This window comes from Rana temporaria, chromosome 3 (genome assembly GCF_905171775.1).
Source record: "Rana temporaria chromosome 3, aRanTem1.1, whole genome shotgun sequence".
Lineage (NCBI taxonomy): Eukaryota > Metazoa > Chordata > Amphibia > Anura > Ranidae > Rana > Rana temporaria.
The window spans coordinates 53,956,215-53,973,027 of NC_053491.1; the positions used below are offsets into that span (position 1 = coordinate 53,956,215).

Here is a 16,813-nt window from a genome sequence, read left to right on the forward strand (position 1 = left end):
AGCTCCGCAGCTGCTCATAAGCATGGTCAGTGTTTAATAGGAGCCATTCGTAGGCTAGGGATTCCAGGACTGAAACCTCTACATTGCATTTTTGTTTGCACATTTTATGGGTCTATTCACATCACGTGTTGCGCTAATGCCAGTGCTTTGTTTATTTGGTAACACTCAATTGCTTTTTTTGAAAGCAGTCTTTTGTAACCAGTTCCTGTGAGGTCTTCTATAGGCTTCTCATTGTTTGCAGCATACACTCCATGTGGAGAATTCCCTCTTTTTTTGAACAAAGTCTGCTCTTACTGGCACGATCATGGTGCTGGCTATAGCCATGTTAAAGCAGACATCCACAAGGTCCCTTGCCAGCACCAGCATTTGCATGTCTCTTCTGCAATAAAGATGCTGCCTGTTTTTTTCAACTTTAGTTCTATTTTAAGCCTCGTACACACGACCGAGTTTCTCGGCAAAAACCAGCAAGAAGCTTGCTGTTTTTTTTTTTTTTTGCCGAGGAAACCGGTCGTGTGTACACTTTTCGACGAGGAAACCGTCAAGGATCTCGTCGGGCCAAAAAGAAAGCATGTCTTCTTTTTCCTCGACGGGAATGGGAAAATTTGGCTCGCCGAGATCCTCGGTGGCTTCACAAGGAACTCGACGAGCAAAACGATGTGTTTCGCCCGTCGAGTTCCTCGGACGTGTGTACGAGGCTTCAGAAGGCTTGGTTATGGGTTCATCCTCTGCTGACAGAAAGGAAAAATAAGACTATTCGCATTGACACACAATAGGACATGTTGTTCTTGCATTGCACCGAATAAAGTACAGCAAAATGCTTGTCGGAACACTTGTTGGAAAACTTAGATTTTTACTGTACATGCATTGGGAATACAGTACATTAGCAAATGCACCCCGATGCAAATGGTGTAAAGTTTCTAGAATAAAAATGTTATATAAAGTATATTGAGCACCCGCTATTACAAGCAATGCCCCCAATTTTAGCATCAGTGGTGATATTCTGTATATATCTGCAGATATATCTGTGACCTTCTGTAGGGTCAATATCAATGTTCTTAGGGTGTAAATGGAGTCAATCATCACACACACAGATTTATTGTCATAGTTGTTGAAGTATCTTTGCAAACGGGCTAGCCAGGTGATCCTAGCCCGAAAATTAACATTTCCTTGGGGCAGAAATGCATCCGCCGTGTGGTGCTACTTGAATCTAGTTAATTAGATGGGGGCTTTTTGAGAATTAAGAGGTACCCGAGAGATGGCAAAGTAGAGCACACTGGGCTCTGGTGACAGTGGGGGCTCCTCATCGATGCCAAAATCCAGCGCATTTTATGAGATCCTCTTGGGAGGCTCCAGATGAGAAACCTGGAGGTCGAATAGAGCCTCTTGTGAGGTGAGGGTGGCTGTTGTTGCAGAACCTAGAAGGGGCCTTTGTAAGAGGACCAGCACCAGGGAATCTAGGATAGATGGACCAGTGTTGTCCAAAAGGTCCACAGTGGACAAATACAGAGCTAGTAGTGACAGATCTGGATGAGGGCAGGACGGCAGCTTGAACCCTGGTCCAGTGGGGAAGGCCATTCCAGGTAAGTCTTACAGTGTCGGCCAATTAATTTTGTCTGGAAGTTCCTGTGAGGCGGTGGCTTTGATGTCCTCGGGAATCGCGGACAGGCCATTGGAGATGAGGTCTATGGGTCTTGACCTCAAGCATCTTCTGGATAAGATGGACCCTGCAATGGGGACATTGAGCCTGCTGGTGGAGCAGAGCCAGGCATCTCCGTCAGGACAGACAGATGACCCGGAGTTCTTTCGTGGGTGCCAGTGCGACAATGGGAGAACCCTACAGAAGGCCTGTAACAAGCTCTGGTATCGATAGTGACAGGCCCTTTTTTCCATGACAGTTGTTGTTACAGGATGTCTCGTAACACACACGTGGAAGACCTTAGTGTTGTTCTGGGATCAGTTGCTATATACACCCCTTAACAACATCTCTGACAATCTGGTGAGAGTACCTAGTGCAAGGGCCAATCAGGAAGCAGGCACATACAGTTCATGTGGACTATTGCTGGACAAGCATAGACAAGTTCTAGAAAACAAAATAACTACAGCCATAGTCTCTTTAGTGGTGGTCTTTAAGTGCATGTGGTGGGTATATCCTGTTAACTACGTCAAGTTGTGCCCGGGGCCTACTGTGCCTGTGCATGTGGGGGTAACACTTTGCCCGAAGGCATGCTCATCAGTGGCCGGGACCAGGGGGAGGCTGCCATCATATGAGAAATCAAACATTAAGGCAGTCCTTAACTCAGAGATGAGCCACTTGTGTGTAGCAATAATGTACAGAGTAATTCTGTGAGATGTTTTGTCCCATGTCACTACACACTTAACTGAGATGTTTGGATTAGGAGGGACATGCAGAGGTTGTGCCCACTTCACCAGTCCAGTGCTCTCTGATTCTTCACTCCCAGTAACAGAATGGAGTCCCCATCAGGCCCAATGCATGCTCATTAACTCTATCCTTCCCATACTTCCTGATCAGGCTTTGGATCTCTGTAACGCTAGTCTGCTCCCAGTGACCCTGCATAGCGATGTTACACATAACCCATAGTGCTTTTACAGGCCCTGGTTCTTTTGGGATACGTCAGAACTCAACATGCACCCCTTTGAATAACTTCAGTGTAGGATCAAAGCAGCTAACTAACGCTAAATGTGACTACCCAAGCATACCTGTACCGTTAGAGTCCTTACAGGTAAAGTTCATATTTGGAAGATCCAGAGTGGTAGTGTACATCATTTCGGAGTCCCGATGAGTCGGTGTCCCTGGAGCGGACAGCCAGTCCCAGCAACGTTCTTCTTCAATAGTTCCCACGTGCCCTGGGGCCCTGACCTATCCTTTCATAATACAAAAGGCTAGACCCCAAAAAATCCTGTGAACTAACCCAGAGAAGGCGGTAGAACATTAACCTCTTCTCCCTGACTTAGGCAGGTGACCTGGCTAGCTAACTCACAGTAGTCAACCTGCCACTTAGCTCACACCGGAGAAATGAGATAGCAACTGGTCTTAAGCTAGCCAAACATGAGTAGAATTTTATTAAAACATTTTTTTCAAAACATTTTTTTTTCGAATAGGTAAATCAACATTCGTTTTCGACTGTAGTGCTAAACACTACAATGCTCAGCTGAAGGTTTCTGTTCATATTGATGGACAAGGAAAGCTGCAAAGATGCAGCCAGATAGCTCAGGGTAAAAACAAAGTGATAAAGGCAGTTATTTTTAACCAGATCAATCAATAGTTGTCCCAGACAGCAGCTGACTGGTGGGTTGTTGGCCTCCCATAGACATAAATTCAATGCCAAGACAAGGTCCTTTAGCACCCAAGAAGAAAACCACCAAACTGCACCATAAATTGTCAACTGATTTAGCAATATAGTTTGTAAGTTCTGCTGTTTTTGTGCCTCCCGTCCTGCTTAAGTGCCCAAGGCCTACCCCTCTGCATGAAATTATGACATTATCCAACCGTAATGGCTGATTACGTGACTGTTATCTCTTGTATATGAACAGCTTTAATTATCCTACCAGAAACAATTTAGCGAAACCGTCTGTCAGAAATCGTGCTTAGTACTATGGGATGTGATATGTTGTGAATGAACTATGACTATCTTGCAGTCACCAGTTGTTCCTATAATAACAGCTACCGGTTACTTATTCTGTAGCTGCATTATGTGTATTGGCCTGGCAGATGTTGCCTTGCTTTGTTTTTACACATTAATTCCCACTGTCTTGCTGCAGCTAAAAAAGGGTAAAGGTGCTATATTTCTTGGAAGAGACACTTGCTAATCTGGGAATTTGTGACCTTTAGCTTTGACACTATCACCACCTGTTATCAGCAGCAGCCAATAGAGAGGGCTGGGGAGTTCATATAAAGAGCTTTTGCAGCTGTACTCAACCCCAGACCACTTGGCTTGAGTTGGGATAACACAAGGCTTTTGAGCTGCCTCATTCATTGAGAACATTCCTTCCCTTAGGTAGCCCAGGCACCATGCTGCGTGTAAGATGTGTGAGAGGAGGAAGCAGGGGAGCAGAAGCTGTCCACTACATAGGATCCATGGTCTGTATCCTTATAGTTCATACCTTAAATGCCATGACTGTTCACATTGCATAATCCTGGCTCGGATGTACTGGTTGCCGCCGCTTCTACCATATTACATCAGATCCAGTAATATAATTACATACAGCCAGATATATGTTTAGCTGCAGACATGTGATAGCTGCATTATTGGTATAGTATCTTGTTATAGAACCAGCACCCTTGATATGAATTTAGCCTTGTGAACTGACATTATCTTCCTTGGTCACATTGCCAAGGCTGCGAATTGTAGAATGTCTGTTATCAGATTTGTGCTGTTCTTTCCATATCCACACCTTCAGCTAAATTTAGCTCATTCATTCATCAAATCCATGCAACTGTAAAGTGAGTCTGGGAACAGCTGATCAGTTTTCACTCCAGTTTCAGAAGTAGGCATTGCTCCAAGTTCCATGTATGGAGCATGGGAATTTAAAAATAGGGAGTTCCAAATTTTCTTTTCATTTACATGTGTTCTATCCCTGCCTGGTCTGCAGAGAATGCTACAAAAATCCCTCCAAAGCAGTAAGGCTTATGCCGCGTACAGACGGTCGTTTTTTGTGATGAAAAAAAACCGACGTTTTAAAAAACGTCATTTAAAATGATCGTGTGTGGGCAAAACGTCGTTTTATGCCTTCAAAAAAACGACAAAAAAAAAATTCGAACATGCTTGAATTTTTTGTGTCGTTTTTCAAAACGTCGTTTTTTGTTTCACAGAAATTGACCGTGTGTAGCAAAAAACGACGTTTTTAAACCCGTGCATGCCCAGAAGCTAGTTATGAAGCGAGCTTCAATGGAAAAAAGTGGTGAACGTAACCTCGCTTTGCTAGAGCATTGTGAAAAAACGATGGTGTGTAGGCGACGTCGTTTTTGAAAATGAAGTTTCAAAAACGTCGTTTTGTTTCATGATTTAAAACGTCGTTTTTTTTTCATCACAAAAAACGACCGTCTGTACGCGGAATTACATGTTATATTGCGTGTTCCTAAAATAATGGTTCACTCTAGTTCAGTTCTACATCCCCGGTTAAACCTGGACTAAGGCGATTTTTTTTCAATCCGCAATCCCCTTGTTTTTTTTTATTTCTGCAGCAGTTGAAAATAAATTACATTTTTGTACATATGTTTAGAGGAGATGTAAAAATGAATGCAATACACCCCCCCCCCCATTTTTTTTAAAATTCTATCTTTATCCATCCAATGGTAGTATAACCCACAACAGAACCAACATTGCTTATGCTGAGCATTATCTATGCATCTACGTCTGTGGGGGAGGGGACAGTTCAAACAATTGTGCACGGCTTCAACCTTGCCTGAGTGATCATTGACCCTAGAACAGATGACCACGGCGATTACTTTTCCGTAGACATTTTGTTGCCCAATCTAGGGTCATCTCATTTCTGTGGCCGGCTATGCTAAACCTAAATCACTTCCAAAATTTGGCCTTACAACTTTGTGTTTTAAATGTTTTTAGATGGTTACAAAAAACGTAAACAATATTTAACTGCCTTTGTGTTCTTATGTAAAAATGCTACTACAGTTGTAAATACGCAGACAGAAGGGGATGTGTACTCTGTCTAGGGATCCTTTGCAGAAATTGGACTGCTAATAAAGTAACATGCACTGGTTTCTGTATATCCTAAGGACATGGGTGTCCTCTGTTAGTAAATAACCCCCCCAAGTCGTTGCAATGCAATCCACTTATTAATGGACTCAGTGTGTGATTGTTTCAGGAAGGGCTAAAGCCCTCCAGCTGTTAATCCAAAAACAGTTCCCAGTAATAAAGGCCATTCTGGAATGTCCTCCGCCCAAATTCAGCACCGTGACGTAAGAACGCCTCCTCTAGTTTGCAGGGGTCTAATTCTGTTTTCTTCTTTGTAGATAATGGCAAGAGGGGGACTAACCTTATTTTAGCTTTATTTCAGCAGTGAGTTCGGCCACAGTGGCTGCTCTAGGCTGATCTTCTAAATAAAACAGAAATTGCAATGCAGCTTTGCCACCAACACCCTAGACTGCTGGGACTTTTAGTTCCACAGAGGCTGTAATTATGAGTTACTGACCATTGGATTAGGTTTTACATTGTTTGGTTTTGTTTTGGATAGAAAAGAGTCCTGGACTGCCGCACTCCTAAAACGATGTCTTTATTGCAAATGAAATCCAAAAAAACAACCAAAACAATGCAGTCAAAATAAAGTGAACAAAAGGAAAAAGGTGGCTGACATGTTTCACATCGTATGATGCTTACTCGTAGCGTTTGGTTTTGTTTCCCGTTGATTGAAAATGTTTCCAGCAATTATATGGGGAAATAATATGTTGGCCACAAGTTAATCAATTGTGCCAGACAACAGTTATCACAAATTAACCATGGAGGTCCAATAGATGCTTAAAACTGTTTACTTAAAGAGGAGTTCCACCTAAAAATGGAACTTCCGCTTAACCCACTCCTCGCCCCCTTACATGCCACATTTGGCATGTAATTTTTTGGGGGGGGGAGTGGGGGCTTCAGGAGAAGGGGACTTCCTGTCCCACTTCCTCCTTCCGCCGAGGGGCTGGAAAGGCGATTAGCTTAATCGTCTTTTCACAGCCCCTCCCTGTAGGCGAGCGCCTGTCCAATCGGACGGCGCCGCTCGCGCATGCGCACTGCCGCTCGCGCATGCGCAGTGGGTGCCCGGCCGTGAAGCCGAAAGCTGTCACTGCCGGGTGCACACACTAAGAATGAAGACGCCGGCCGGCGAGGAGGGGGGGCGAGGAGCGGAGCCCTGGCCGGCGCGTCTCTGGAGCCGTGGAGCAGGTAAGTGTCAGTTTATTAAAAGCCAGCAGCTACACTTTTTGTAGCTGCTGACTTTTAATAAACTTAAAAAAAGGTGGAAAACCCCTTTAACAAAGTGAATGTTCGAATTTCAAAGAGAAATTCAATTTTAGAAAATAATAGGGTGAAGCTGTGTTCATTTCTTCATCCAATTATTTACAAGCAAAAATCTAATTTTGTTATCCTCTTGCACATTATTGGATGTTCAAAGTAAAATCACAACTCCGTTTTATTTACTAAGCTAAGCGAACATTTACTGTTTGAGTGAACAGTTGCTGCTTTAGTAAATCAACTATAAATTTTTCATAGTAGAAATGGACTTCAGCCCATAGATTAGTATCCTTCCTTCCTTGTCATGATTGGGAATTCCCTTCATACCACTAGATAGAAAGCAGATTGTTTGACTTTACACTGAACCCCATATGTTCCCTTTATTAGTTGTAATTCCATAAACTGTATACATAACATGGTCCAGGATCGTAGTTCTGTGGTTAGCTTTAAGATCGCATGCATGTGTATTGATGGAGTGATCCTTGTTGAAATTCAAATCACCCAAAGCATCCAAGAGCATGAATGTGTTGCAAACTGAGGACTCGTAACATGTGCAGACAGGGCGGCTGTACAAAGTCCCTCTGGGATTCATTTTTAGTAGAAGGGGGTCACTGGGGGCCTGGGACCCCTCCCATAGTCACGTACATTTAAACATGGCTCACTTCCATCTAGCTGTCATTTCAAACACATTATAGAAGTCTTTTTATTTGAAAAGCAGTTCAATGGGGGGGGGGGGGGGGCAAAAGAAATACATTGGTTTTGCACAAGTCCGCCACTGGCTGCAAATGTACTATAAGGCCATACTGTAGTGCAAACATATCCTAAAATATTTAAGTGGTCATTGTAAAAGTTAATGAAGAACTTAAAGCGGTGGTTCACCCTCCTTAACGTCATTATACCATTACATTCGGCATCGTAGCGCGAGCTACGGTATGCCGGTCTTAAATTTTTAATCCCCGTACTCACTGTGCTATCGATCATTGAAGTTTCCGACTCCCGCGGGGAATGGGCGTGCCTATGGAGAGGGAGGATGATTGACGGCCGGCTCTGGCACGTCACGCTCCCCAAAGACAGCCGGAGTAGGTCTCGGCTCTTCACGACGCCTGCGCACAGGCTATGCGCAGGCGCTGTGAAGAGCCAAGCCTATTTCGGCTATTTCCGGAGGAGCGTGACGTGCCAGGGCCGGCCGTCAATCACCTTCTCTCACCATAGGAACGCCCATTCCCCGGAATCTTCAATGATCCATAGCACAGTGAGTACGGGGATAAAAAATGTAAGACCGGCATACTGTAGCTCGCGCTACGATGCCGAATGTAATGGTATAATAAAAAAAAAAATAGGGTGAACCCCCGCTTTAACATAAAGACAAATCTATCACAATGATACACAAGGGGGTTGATTTACTCAAGGCAAATATGCTGTTCACTTTACAAGTGAATTGTTTCCTAGGGCTTAGAGAATGTGGTGTAAATTCACTATGCAAAGAATACTAATAGCCGGATTCAGGTATGTGAGCCTAGGCGTAGCGTATTGCATATACGCTACGCCGCCGTAAGTTAGAGAGGCAAGTGCTGTATTCACGAAGCACTTGCGTCCTAAGTTACAGCGGCGTAGGGTAAATGTGCTGGCCTAAGGGCGCCTAATTCAAATGGTGAAGAGGTGGGCGTGTTTTATGCTAATTATTCGTGACCCGACGTGATTGACGTTTTTTTACGAACGGCGCATGCGCCGTGCGTGGACATATCCCAGTGCGCATGCTCCAAATTACACGCATAGACTTATTGGTTTTGACGTGAACGTAAATGACGCCCAGCCCCATTCACGGACGACTTACGCAAACAATGTAAAAATTTCAAAATTCGACGCGGGAACGACGTCCATACTTAAAGCGGGGGTTCACCCTAAAAAAAAAAAATGTCTTTGTCTACCATGCCATCCAGCATACTAGCGTCAGCTACAGTTTGCCTTTATTTTATTTTTTTTGCGCTGTATTTAGAGTTTAATCCTTTAGTTTAGTTTCAGACTCCCGCGGGGAGTAGGCGTTCCTATGAAGAGGGGAACATGATTGACGGCCGGCTATGGCGCGTCACGCGTTCCGAAAATAGCCAAAATAGGACTCGGATCTATATGGCGCCTGTGCAGTCAGCTCCTAGTCTGTGCGCAGGCGCCGTATAGCGCCGTGAAGAGCCAAGTCCTACTCCGGCTATTTTCGGAACGTGTGACGCGCCATAGTCGGCCGTCAATCATGTTCCCCTCTTCATAGGAACGCCTTTCCCCGCGGGAGTCTGAAAAGAAACTAATGGATTAAACTGTAAGTACAGCGCAAAAAAATAAAATAAAGGCATACTGTAGCTGACGCTAGTATACTGGATGGCATGGTAGAAAGTTGTTTTTTAGGGTGAACCTCTGCTTTAACATTGGCTAGGTCAGCTTTTTGTTGGACTAACTTTACGCCTGAAAACGCCTTACGTAAAAGGCGTATCTTTGCTGTGACGGGCAAGCGTACGTTCGTGAATAGGCGTATCTCGCTGATTTACGCATTCTAGGTGTAAATCAGCGTACACGCCCGTAGCGCCCGGCGTAAATAGTCTGCTAAGATACGACGGCGCCCACCGTCGTATCTTAGCTACATTTAAGTGTATATCAATTTGAGAATACACTTAAATGTACGACGGCGCAGATTCAGAGTTACAACAGCGTATCTACTGATACGCCGGCGTAAAGCTCTCTGAATCTGGCTATAAGTCACATATAAAAACAAAAACTGCCTTTTTGCTTGCACATGATTGGATGATGGAAGTCTGCAGAGCTTCACCCCATTCACTAAGCTCTGCAAATTCCTCTGCCAACTTCAACTTCCCTTCCATTGGGGCAGATCCACAGAGAGAGTACGCCGGCGTATCTACTGATACGCCGGCGTACTTTCAAATTTCCTGCGTCGTATCTTTAGTTTGAATCCTCAAACCAAGATACGACTGTATCTGGGTTAGATCCGACAGGCGTACGGCTTCGTACGCCTTTGGATCGTAGATGCAATACTTCGGCATCCGCTGGGTGGAGTTTGCGTCGTTTTCCGCGTCGGGTATGCAAATTAGCTATTTCCGACGATCCACGAACGTACGCGCAGCCGTCGCATTCTCTTACGTCGTCTGTAGTCGGCTTTTTCCGGCGTATAGTTAAAGCTGGTATTTTGCGGCGTATAGTTAGATTTGCCATGTTAAATATGGCCGTCGTTCCTGCGTTTAATTTGATTTTTTTTTTCGTAAGTCGTTCGTGAATCGGGATGGACGTAATTCACGTCTAAGTTAAAAAAAATGACGTCCTAGCGACGTCATTTAGCGCAATGCAGGGCGGGAAATTTTGGGACGACGCATGCGCAGTTCATTCGGCACGGGGACGCGCTTCATTTAAATGAAACACGCCCCCTAATCGCCAATTTGAATTCTGCCACCAGAGATACGCTACGCCGCCGTAACTTACGGAGCAAATTCTTTGAGGATTCAAAGCAGCCAAAAGTAAGTTACAGCGGCGTAGCGTATCTCACATACGCTGCGCCGATCTATTTCTTTGTGAATCTACCCCATAGTGAGCAGCCTGTTTGCCCTAGTAAATCAACCCCAAGAGGTCTATTGGATTAATAATGCTTCCTCTATTTCTGCTTACATGAGGGAAGCATTATTTTTTATGTTGCTGATTTTATGTTGCTGATTTTACTATTCCCCTCCAGCAGTCCAAAGCAGTCTAGCTTGAAAAGCAAGGGGTAAACTGTTTAAAGCAAGCTAGGTTACAGTCAGGCAACCATAGGAAGTTCTCTGTCCATAGGAAGACCACATGCTCAGCTCAGAGGTCCTTGATAAGATAAGAGCTATAATCTTGTTTACAGCAGCTGTTACTTGGTTTACTTTGACCACTGGTTCTCCAGGAGCACAGTGCAACTCTCTGGAGTGCTTGATAACAATATGTCACATGTGTACGTGCAGCATGGCATGAAAGACCTTTCATGGCCATCAATCACCTCAGACAAGAGGCCTTTATGTAGAAGCATGCTAGGCTATACTATACAGCAATTGGGCATGAACGCTGCAGTGCCTCCAGCCACCACTAGGTGGATGCATGCGAACACATACACATTTCTACTAACTAATCTCAAAAGTGCATTATAACTTTTGGCTTTTTATTATTATTATTAATATTGGCATTTCTATAGCATGGATAATTTACTTTTAGTATGCTTTACATACTGTATGTTCACACCAATCCCTGCTCTAAAGGAGCTTACACACCAAGGTCCTTATTTCACATGCTAGGGCTAATTTTAGACAAGAGCCAATTGCCCTACCAGCATGTCATTGGAGCTTTTACACTTTTATTATAGAAAGAAATTTAAATATCAATTAGAAGAATACATAAAATTGAAGCCATATTTAACATTTTTGCATTGGTAAAGCAAACATATAAAGTATTTAAGTGCAGTTTTAGGTAGATATGATGTACTTAAAGGTTAACTCCATTTTCTTGGGGAAAACAAGCGAATAAAAATAATATAGCAAATGCTATGCAAGCCATAAAGTAGAATGTTTTTAAAATTATAAAAATTCAAAATTCAATACAAATAAAAAAAATCAATAAAATGTTGTTTTCAGTTTGCAGTTTTGTCATTGTCTGTAAAACTTAAAGGAGTTGTAAAGGTAAACATTTGTTTTCCCTATTTCCCTTCATTTACCTTTGTGCAGTCCAGCAAACGAAAAAAAAAAAAAAAGAAAAAAATTGCAGCCTCACTGTGCCCATCAAATGCAGCCACTGTGCCATCAATTGTCACCACTGTGCCATGCCATCAAATGCAGTCACTGTGCCATTGCCATCAAACACAGCCACTGTGGCATCAATTGTCACCACTGTGCCATGCCATCAAACGCAGCCACTGTGCCATCAATTGTCACCACTGTGCCATGCCATCAAACGCAGCCACTGTGCCATCAATTATCACCACTGTGCCATGCCATTAAATGCAGTCACTATGCCACCAATTTGCACCACTGTGCCATGCCATCAAACGCAGTCACTGTGCTGTGCCATCAAACACAGCCACTGTGCCATCAATTGTCACCACTGTGCCATGCCATCAAACGCAGCCACTGTGCCCCTCAATTGTCACCGCTGTGCCCTTTAATTGTCGACACTGTGCCCATTGTTGCCACTGTGCATGTCACTGTGCCCTTTAATTGTTGCCACTGTGCCCATTGTCACCACTGTGCCCATTGATGCCACTGTGCCCTTTGTCGCCTCTGTGCCCATTGTCGCCGCTGTGCCCTGTAAAATGCACATACCTTTCTCCTTCCACGTCCCTCGAAGTCTTCTCCCACCTTGGTGACGCTTCAGCCAATCAGGTTACCGATAACCAGAATCGGTGAACCTGATTGGCTGAGACGGCCGTCAGTCTTATCGAAGGAACTCACCCTCCATACGTTCCGAGGATAAGCATCCGGGAGACGAGGGCTGTACTCGGAAAGCCTATCAGAGCCGCTGGCTCTGATAGGCACGTCCGCACAGCCAACCAGCTGCCGTTATTCAGGTGGTCGGCGCTCAAGTTCCGGCCATCTGAAAAGACCAGCGGCAGCTGGCAACAATAACATACATTCATGCAATGCATGAATGTATGTTATTTCAGTGGCGGTGTGGAGCCACCAGAGGGGGCGGCACTCCAGCGCCCTCTATGGACGGACCGCCCCTGGTGCAGTCCTCCTTCACTTACCTCATCCTTCGATTTTGCTTTTAAATGTCCTTATTTCTTCTGAGAAATCCTCACTTCCTCTTCTTCTGTCTGTAACTACACACAGCAATGCGACACTTCCTCCCTGGTGTGGAGAAAGCCTCTTGAGGGGGAGGGGGAGAGCAGGAGAGTCAGGACACCCACTAACACACAGCTCCTTTCTCTATCTACAAATTAGATAGCGTCCTGACCCTCCTGCTCGCCCCCTCCCCCCTCAAGAGGCTTTCTCCACACCAGGGAGAAAGTGTCGCATTACTGTGTGTAGTTACAGATAGAAGAACAGGAAGTGAGGATTTCTCAGAAGAAATAAGGACATTTAAAAGCAAAATGGAAGGATGAGGTAAGTCAAGGAGGATTGCACTATGGTAAAGGAAGCTATTTAGGGGGAAAAAATGACCTTTACAACCCCTTTAATGCAATATGGCAACTGAGCGGAATTCTCATGTGCACACGGTAGGTGTACAGAACCCCCAGAAATTTAAATTTCTGCTTGTGTTATTGGCTCACTGATTTTCCCTGAAGTCTCCACTAAGATATAAGTGAAAATTCACTGTTATCCAGATAGGATAACAGGTAGGACTCGTTTTCTCAACATAAGTGGAGTTATCCTGTAAGGACTAAAGACTATTTACTTTGCACTTCATGGTGAGATGGAGGGAGATTTATTTAAACTGGTGGGTGCAAAATCTGGTGCAGCTCTGCATAGAAACCAATCAGCTTCCAGGTTTTATTGCCATAGCTTAATTGAACAAGTTTAAGTTAGAAGCTAATTGGCTACCATGCACAGCTGTACTAGATTTTGCACTCTGCACTTTTAATAAATACCCCCAAGTGTTTATTAAAAAAAACATTTAGGTCTGCTTTGTCCTAAACTGAGGTTCTTTTATCCTTTCAGCTGAGTAAAGGCCTCGTCGGATGGGTGCAGCGAACTTTCCAGAGCACCCAGGCAGCTGCAGCTACCCAGAAAGACTGCGCTGCTGACGAAACCACCCTCCAAGACTCTCCTGTCTGCTCCTACAATGAGTGGGACCCGCTGGAAGAAGTCATTGTGGGGAGACCAGAAAATGCAAGCGTTCCTCCATTTACAGTGGAAGTCAAGGTAAGCTAATTGACGTCTATTTACACAGGATTTGACGTGAAGGTGATAATTTATGCCAGGCTGTGGCAAACACAGACAACTGTTGTCTCTACTTTCTCACAGTACAGTCATTAACCCCAATTGACACAACACATTTTCCCAAAAGGCTGCAATGCTGCCAAGAGTAATGTGTGCACAGCAGTTTGCATGAGCGGCAGAAGGATTTCAGAGATTCTCTGCTATAGCGCCATCTAGTGCCGATATGAATATTAATATTCCAAAAATGGTCTGTTGATAAAGTATGGATACTTTATAGAATTTGACTAGTAGATGTTCCCCTAGTACACCTCAATGTACTGATAATTCATAGTCTCAGCTCACTGGTTTTCTCAGAGTGCTGAGCGAATGAACTGGGTTGCCCTCCTGTAAGCACATCCCTACTGGCAATGTAGATCACTACATAGTCCCGGTTTGATTCTAATGTACATACGTGGACATAAGAGGAATGTGAGAAATATCACATGAGAAGCATGTGACAAAAGGACAGCTGGTGCTCTTGTTTGGCTGCAGAGCTCATTACATAGACAGGAACAGCAGACTGTACAAGACTTCTTCCCAGGGGACTCTTCCCTTCTCAATACACTGTGGTTTTTGAATGGGGAAACTGTAATATGCTACAAAATCATGTCCAAAACCCACTACGGAGCTTTCTTTGCTTGTACTAGGGTGCAACTAGAGGGGATGCAACAACCCCAATTAGCCATGGGGGGGGGGGGCAGCATAACTGGCATATAGCTTTTCTTTACCTCCCCTTGCCATTCTATTTGTCAGCCCTATGAAAGATTTCTACATATGCTATCCAGATAAATGTCAACACTGTAGACCCCCTTTTTTTTGTAAACGACATACTTAATTTTCCTCAAATACTGTAGTGGTTTTAGGTCATTTTTATTTTATTTTTTACTCAATATATTTTAAAGTATGTTTGTTTTATATCCGCTTTTACAATGTGCATAACATTTTAGTTTTATTAATAAAAAAGGATTCCCAGAGCACTATATGTGATCTAAAGACACATCACAGATGTAGCCGTCTGCCTTGAGGTTCTCTTTATTGGACTTAGACAAAGTTGTTTGATATGGGAGTTATTGCTCTAGCTCATGTATTTGTATTTTTTTTTTCTTTTCCTAAAAGGGTTTAAAACCCTCGCTGTTTTTCACCCAAATGCATTCTATGCGTTAGGGTGAAAAACCTCCTGTGTTGTAGTAGCGCCCCCGCGCTGCCCTTATACTTACATCAGCCCCGTAATTCCCGCGACGAGAACGCGCATACCAGCTCTGACCGGTGTCACGTGTCCTGATATGATAGATTGATAGCAGTGCAGCCATTGGCTCCCGCTGCTGTCAATGAAATCCAATGATGCGGGCGCCGGGGGGTGGAGCCGAGTCCTGCTGTCTATGTCTACAGATGCAGCAACAGGACACGGGAGCGTGCCCACATGGGTGTCCACGAAGGAGAGCGCTTCTCCGATGGGGCACTCGAGAAGAGGAGGAGCACTGGGGAGGGACCCCAGAAGAGGAGGATTGGGGCCACTCTGTGCAAAACCAACTGCACAGCGGAGGTAAGTATGACATGTTTGTCTTTTTGTTTTTTAAAAACCTGAACCTTTACAACCACTTTAAGCAGGTGCTAAGGAAACACACGTGAAAAGGAGTCTAGAGCTCCACCTCTTGGCTGCCTAGAAGACTACAGAATAAACACAGGCATTATTTTATATTTACCTGATTAATATTTTAACATGATCCTGATCCTAATAAAGTATACAAACTATACATTCCCTTTAAAATAATTAAATCTACCCAACTGTAGCCATTCACTAACAGAGGTAGAGACAGGCTGCATTCATTGCTATCCTTTCTTCGTGATTGTGTGATAAAAAGCTACATATTGCATTTCAGGCGAAATAATTAGAGTAAAAGTATCAATGCCTCATAATGGGACAATTAAAAAACATTGCTTTATGACAGTCCTTAAAAAAAAAAAAAAACAAGAAGTAGGAAGGGTTAAAAGCATAGTCGTCATAGTCGTTAACAGAGAAATGCAATGGTGACGGTTCTGGTCTGGCAAAGCCATTAACTAGCGTCAAGAGGCAGCTGCCCGTGACATCTAGTATTGCATCTGTTTCTTAAAATATTTTTGCCAGAGAGTAAGAGAAGCTGAATTTACTGTATTATATAACATAGAAGTCAGAGACGTTGACGAGGGTGACAGATGTCTGTTAGACAAATTACAATTTACTAACTTGACATATCACATTACCAGATTTTTATTGGTTCCATCAGAAAATTATCTGTACATTATTTTTAAAGTACTGGCATAAAAAGTGCATTTTCTTGTCCATATCAGGCAAACACGTATGAAAAATACTGGCCTTTCTACCAGAACTATGGAGGACAGAGGTTTCCTCATGAACACGTGAAGATCGCTGTACAGGAAATTGAGGAAATGTGCAATATTTTACGACATGAAGGCGTTACTGTCCAAAGACCTGAAGTAATCGATTGGTCAACTCAGTATAAAACACCTGACTTCGAATCTACAGGTAAGCTGCTACTAATTCAGTAAATATTGGGCTTCAAATGAAATGAGCATAACACCTACCTTATATTTGTTACATGCAGGGCCGATCCTAGGGTCACAGGCGCTGGGGTGCAGAAATATTTCTGGCGCCCCCATATGGGCGTGGTCATTTTACTAACTCCTCCCCTTTACAAATGTTTCTATGGCAATGACTCAACCACAGAGATGCTCCCCCACAAAGTCTTCATTACCATGGGATCCTTACATGATCTCTTAACAATAAACAAAATACAGGAAGAGAAGCAGAGTACTTTATTGGGACCTGGAGGGGGGCCTCTCTAATGGACACAGAGAGGGCTTCTGTTAGAGAGTCTGTTAGAAAGAGCCCCCAGACATACTACAGACATGATACAG

The 16,813-nt window shown here is 43.8% G+C and overlaps 1 protein-coding gene across 1 annotated transcript in view; it reads left to right on the forward strand.

Moving 5' to 3' along the window:
• The first annotated feature begins 3,915 nt into the window (after positions 1 to 3,915).
• The window catches only part of GATM (glycine amidinotransferase), a 34,805-nt gene continuing 21,907 nt past the window's right edge, over positions 3,916 to 16,813 (forward strand). Inside the window, exons 1-3 of the mRNA XM_040342582.1 lie at positions 3,916 to 4,099; positions 13,637 to 13,840; positions 16,226 to 16,421. Of these exons, the coding sequence (XP_040198516.1) occupies positions 4,031 to 4,099; positions 13,637 to 13,840; positions 16,226 to 16,421 (469 nt within the window). The 5' untranslated portion in view covers positions 3,916 to 4,030. The remainder of the gene's footprint in view (positions 4,100 to 13,636; positions 13,841 to 16,225; positions 16,422 to 16,813) is intronic.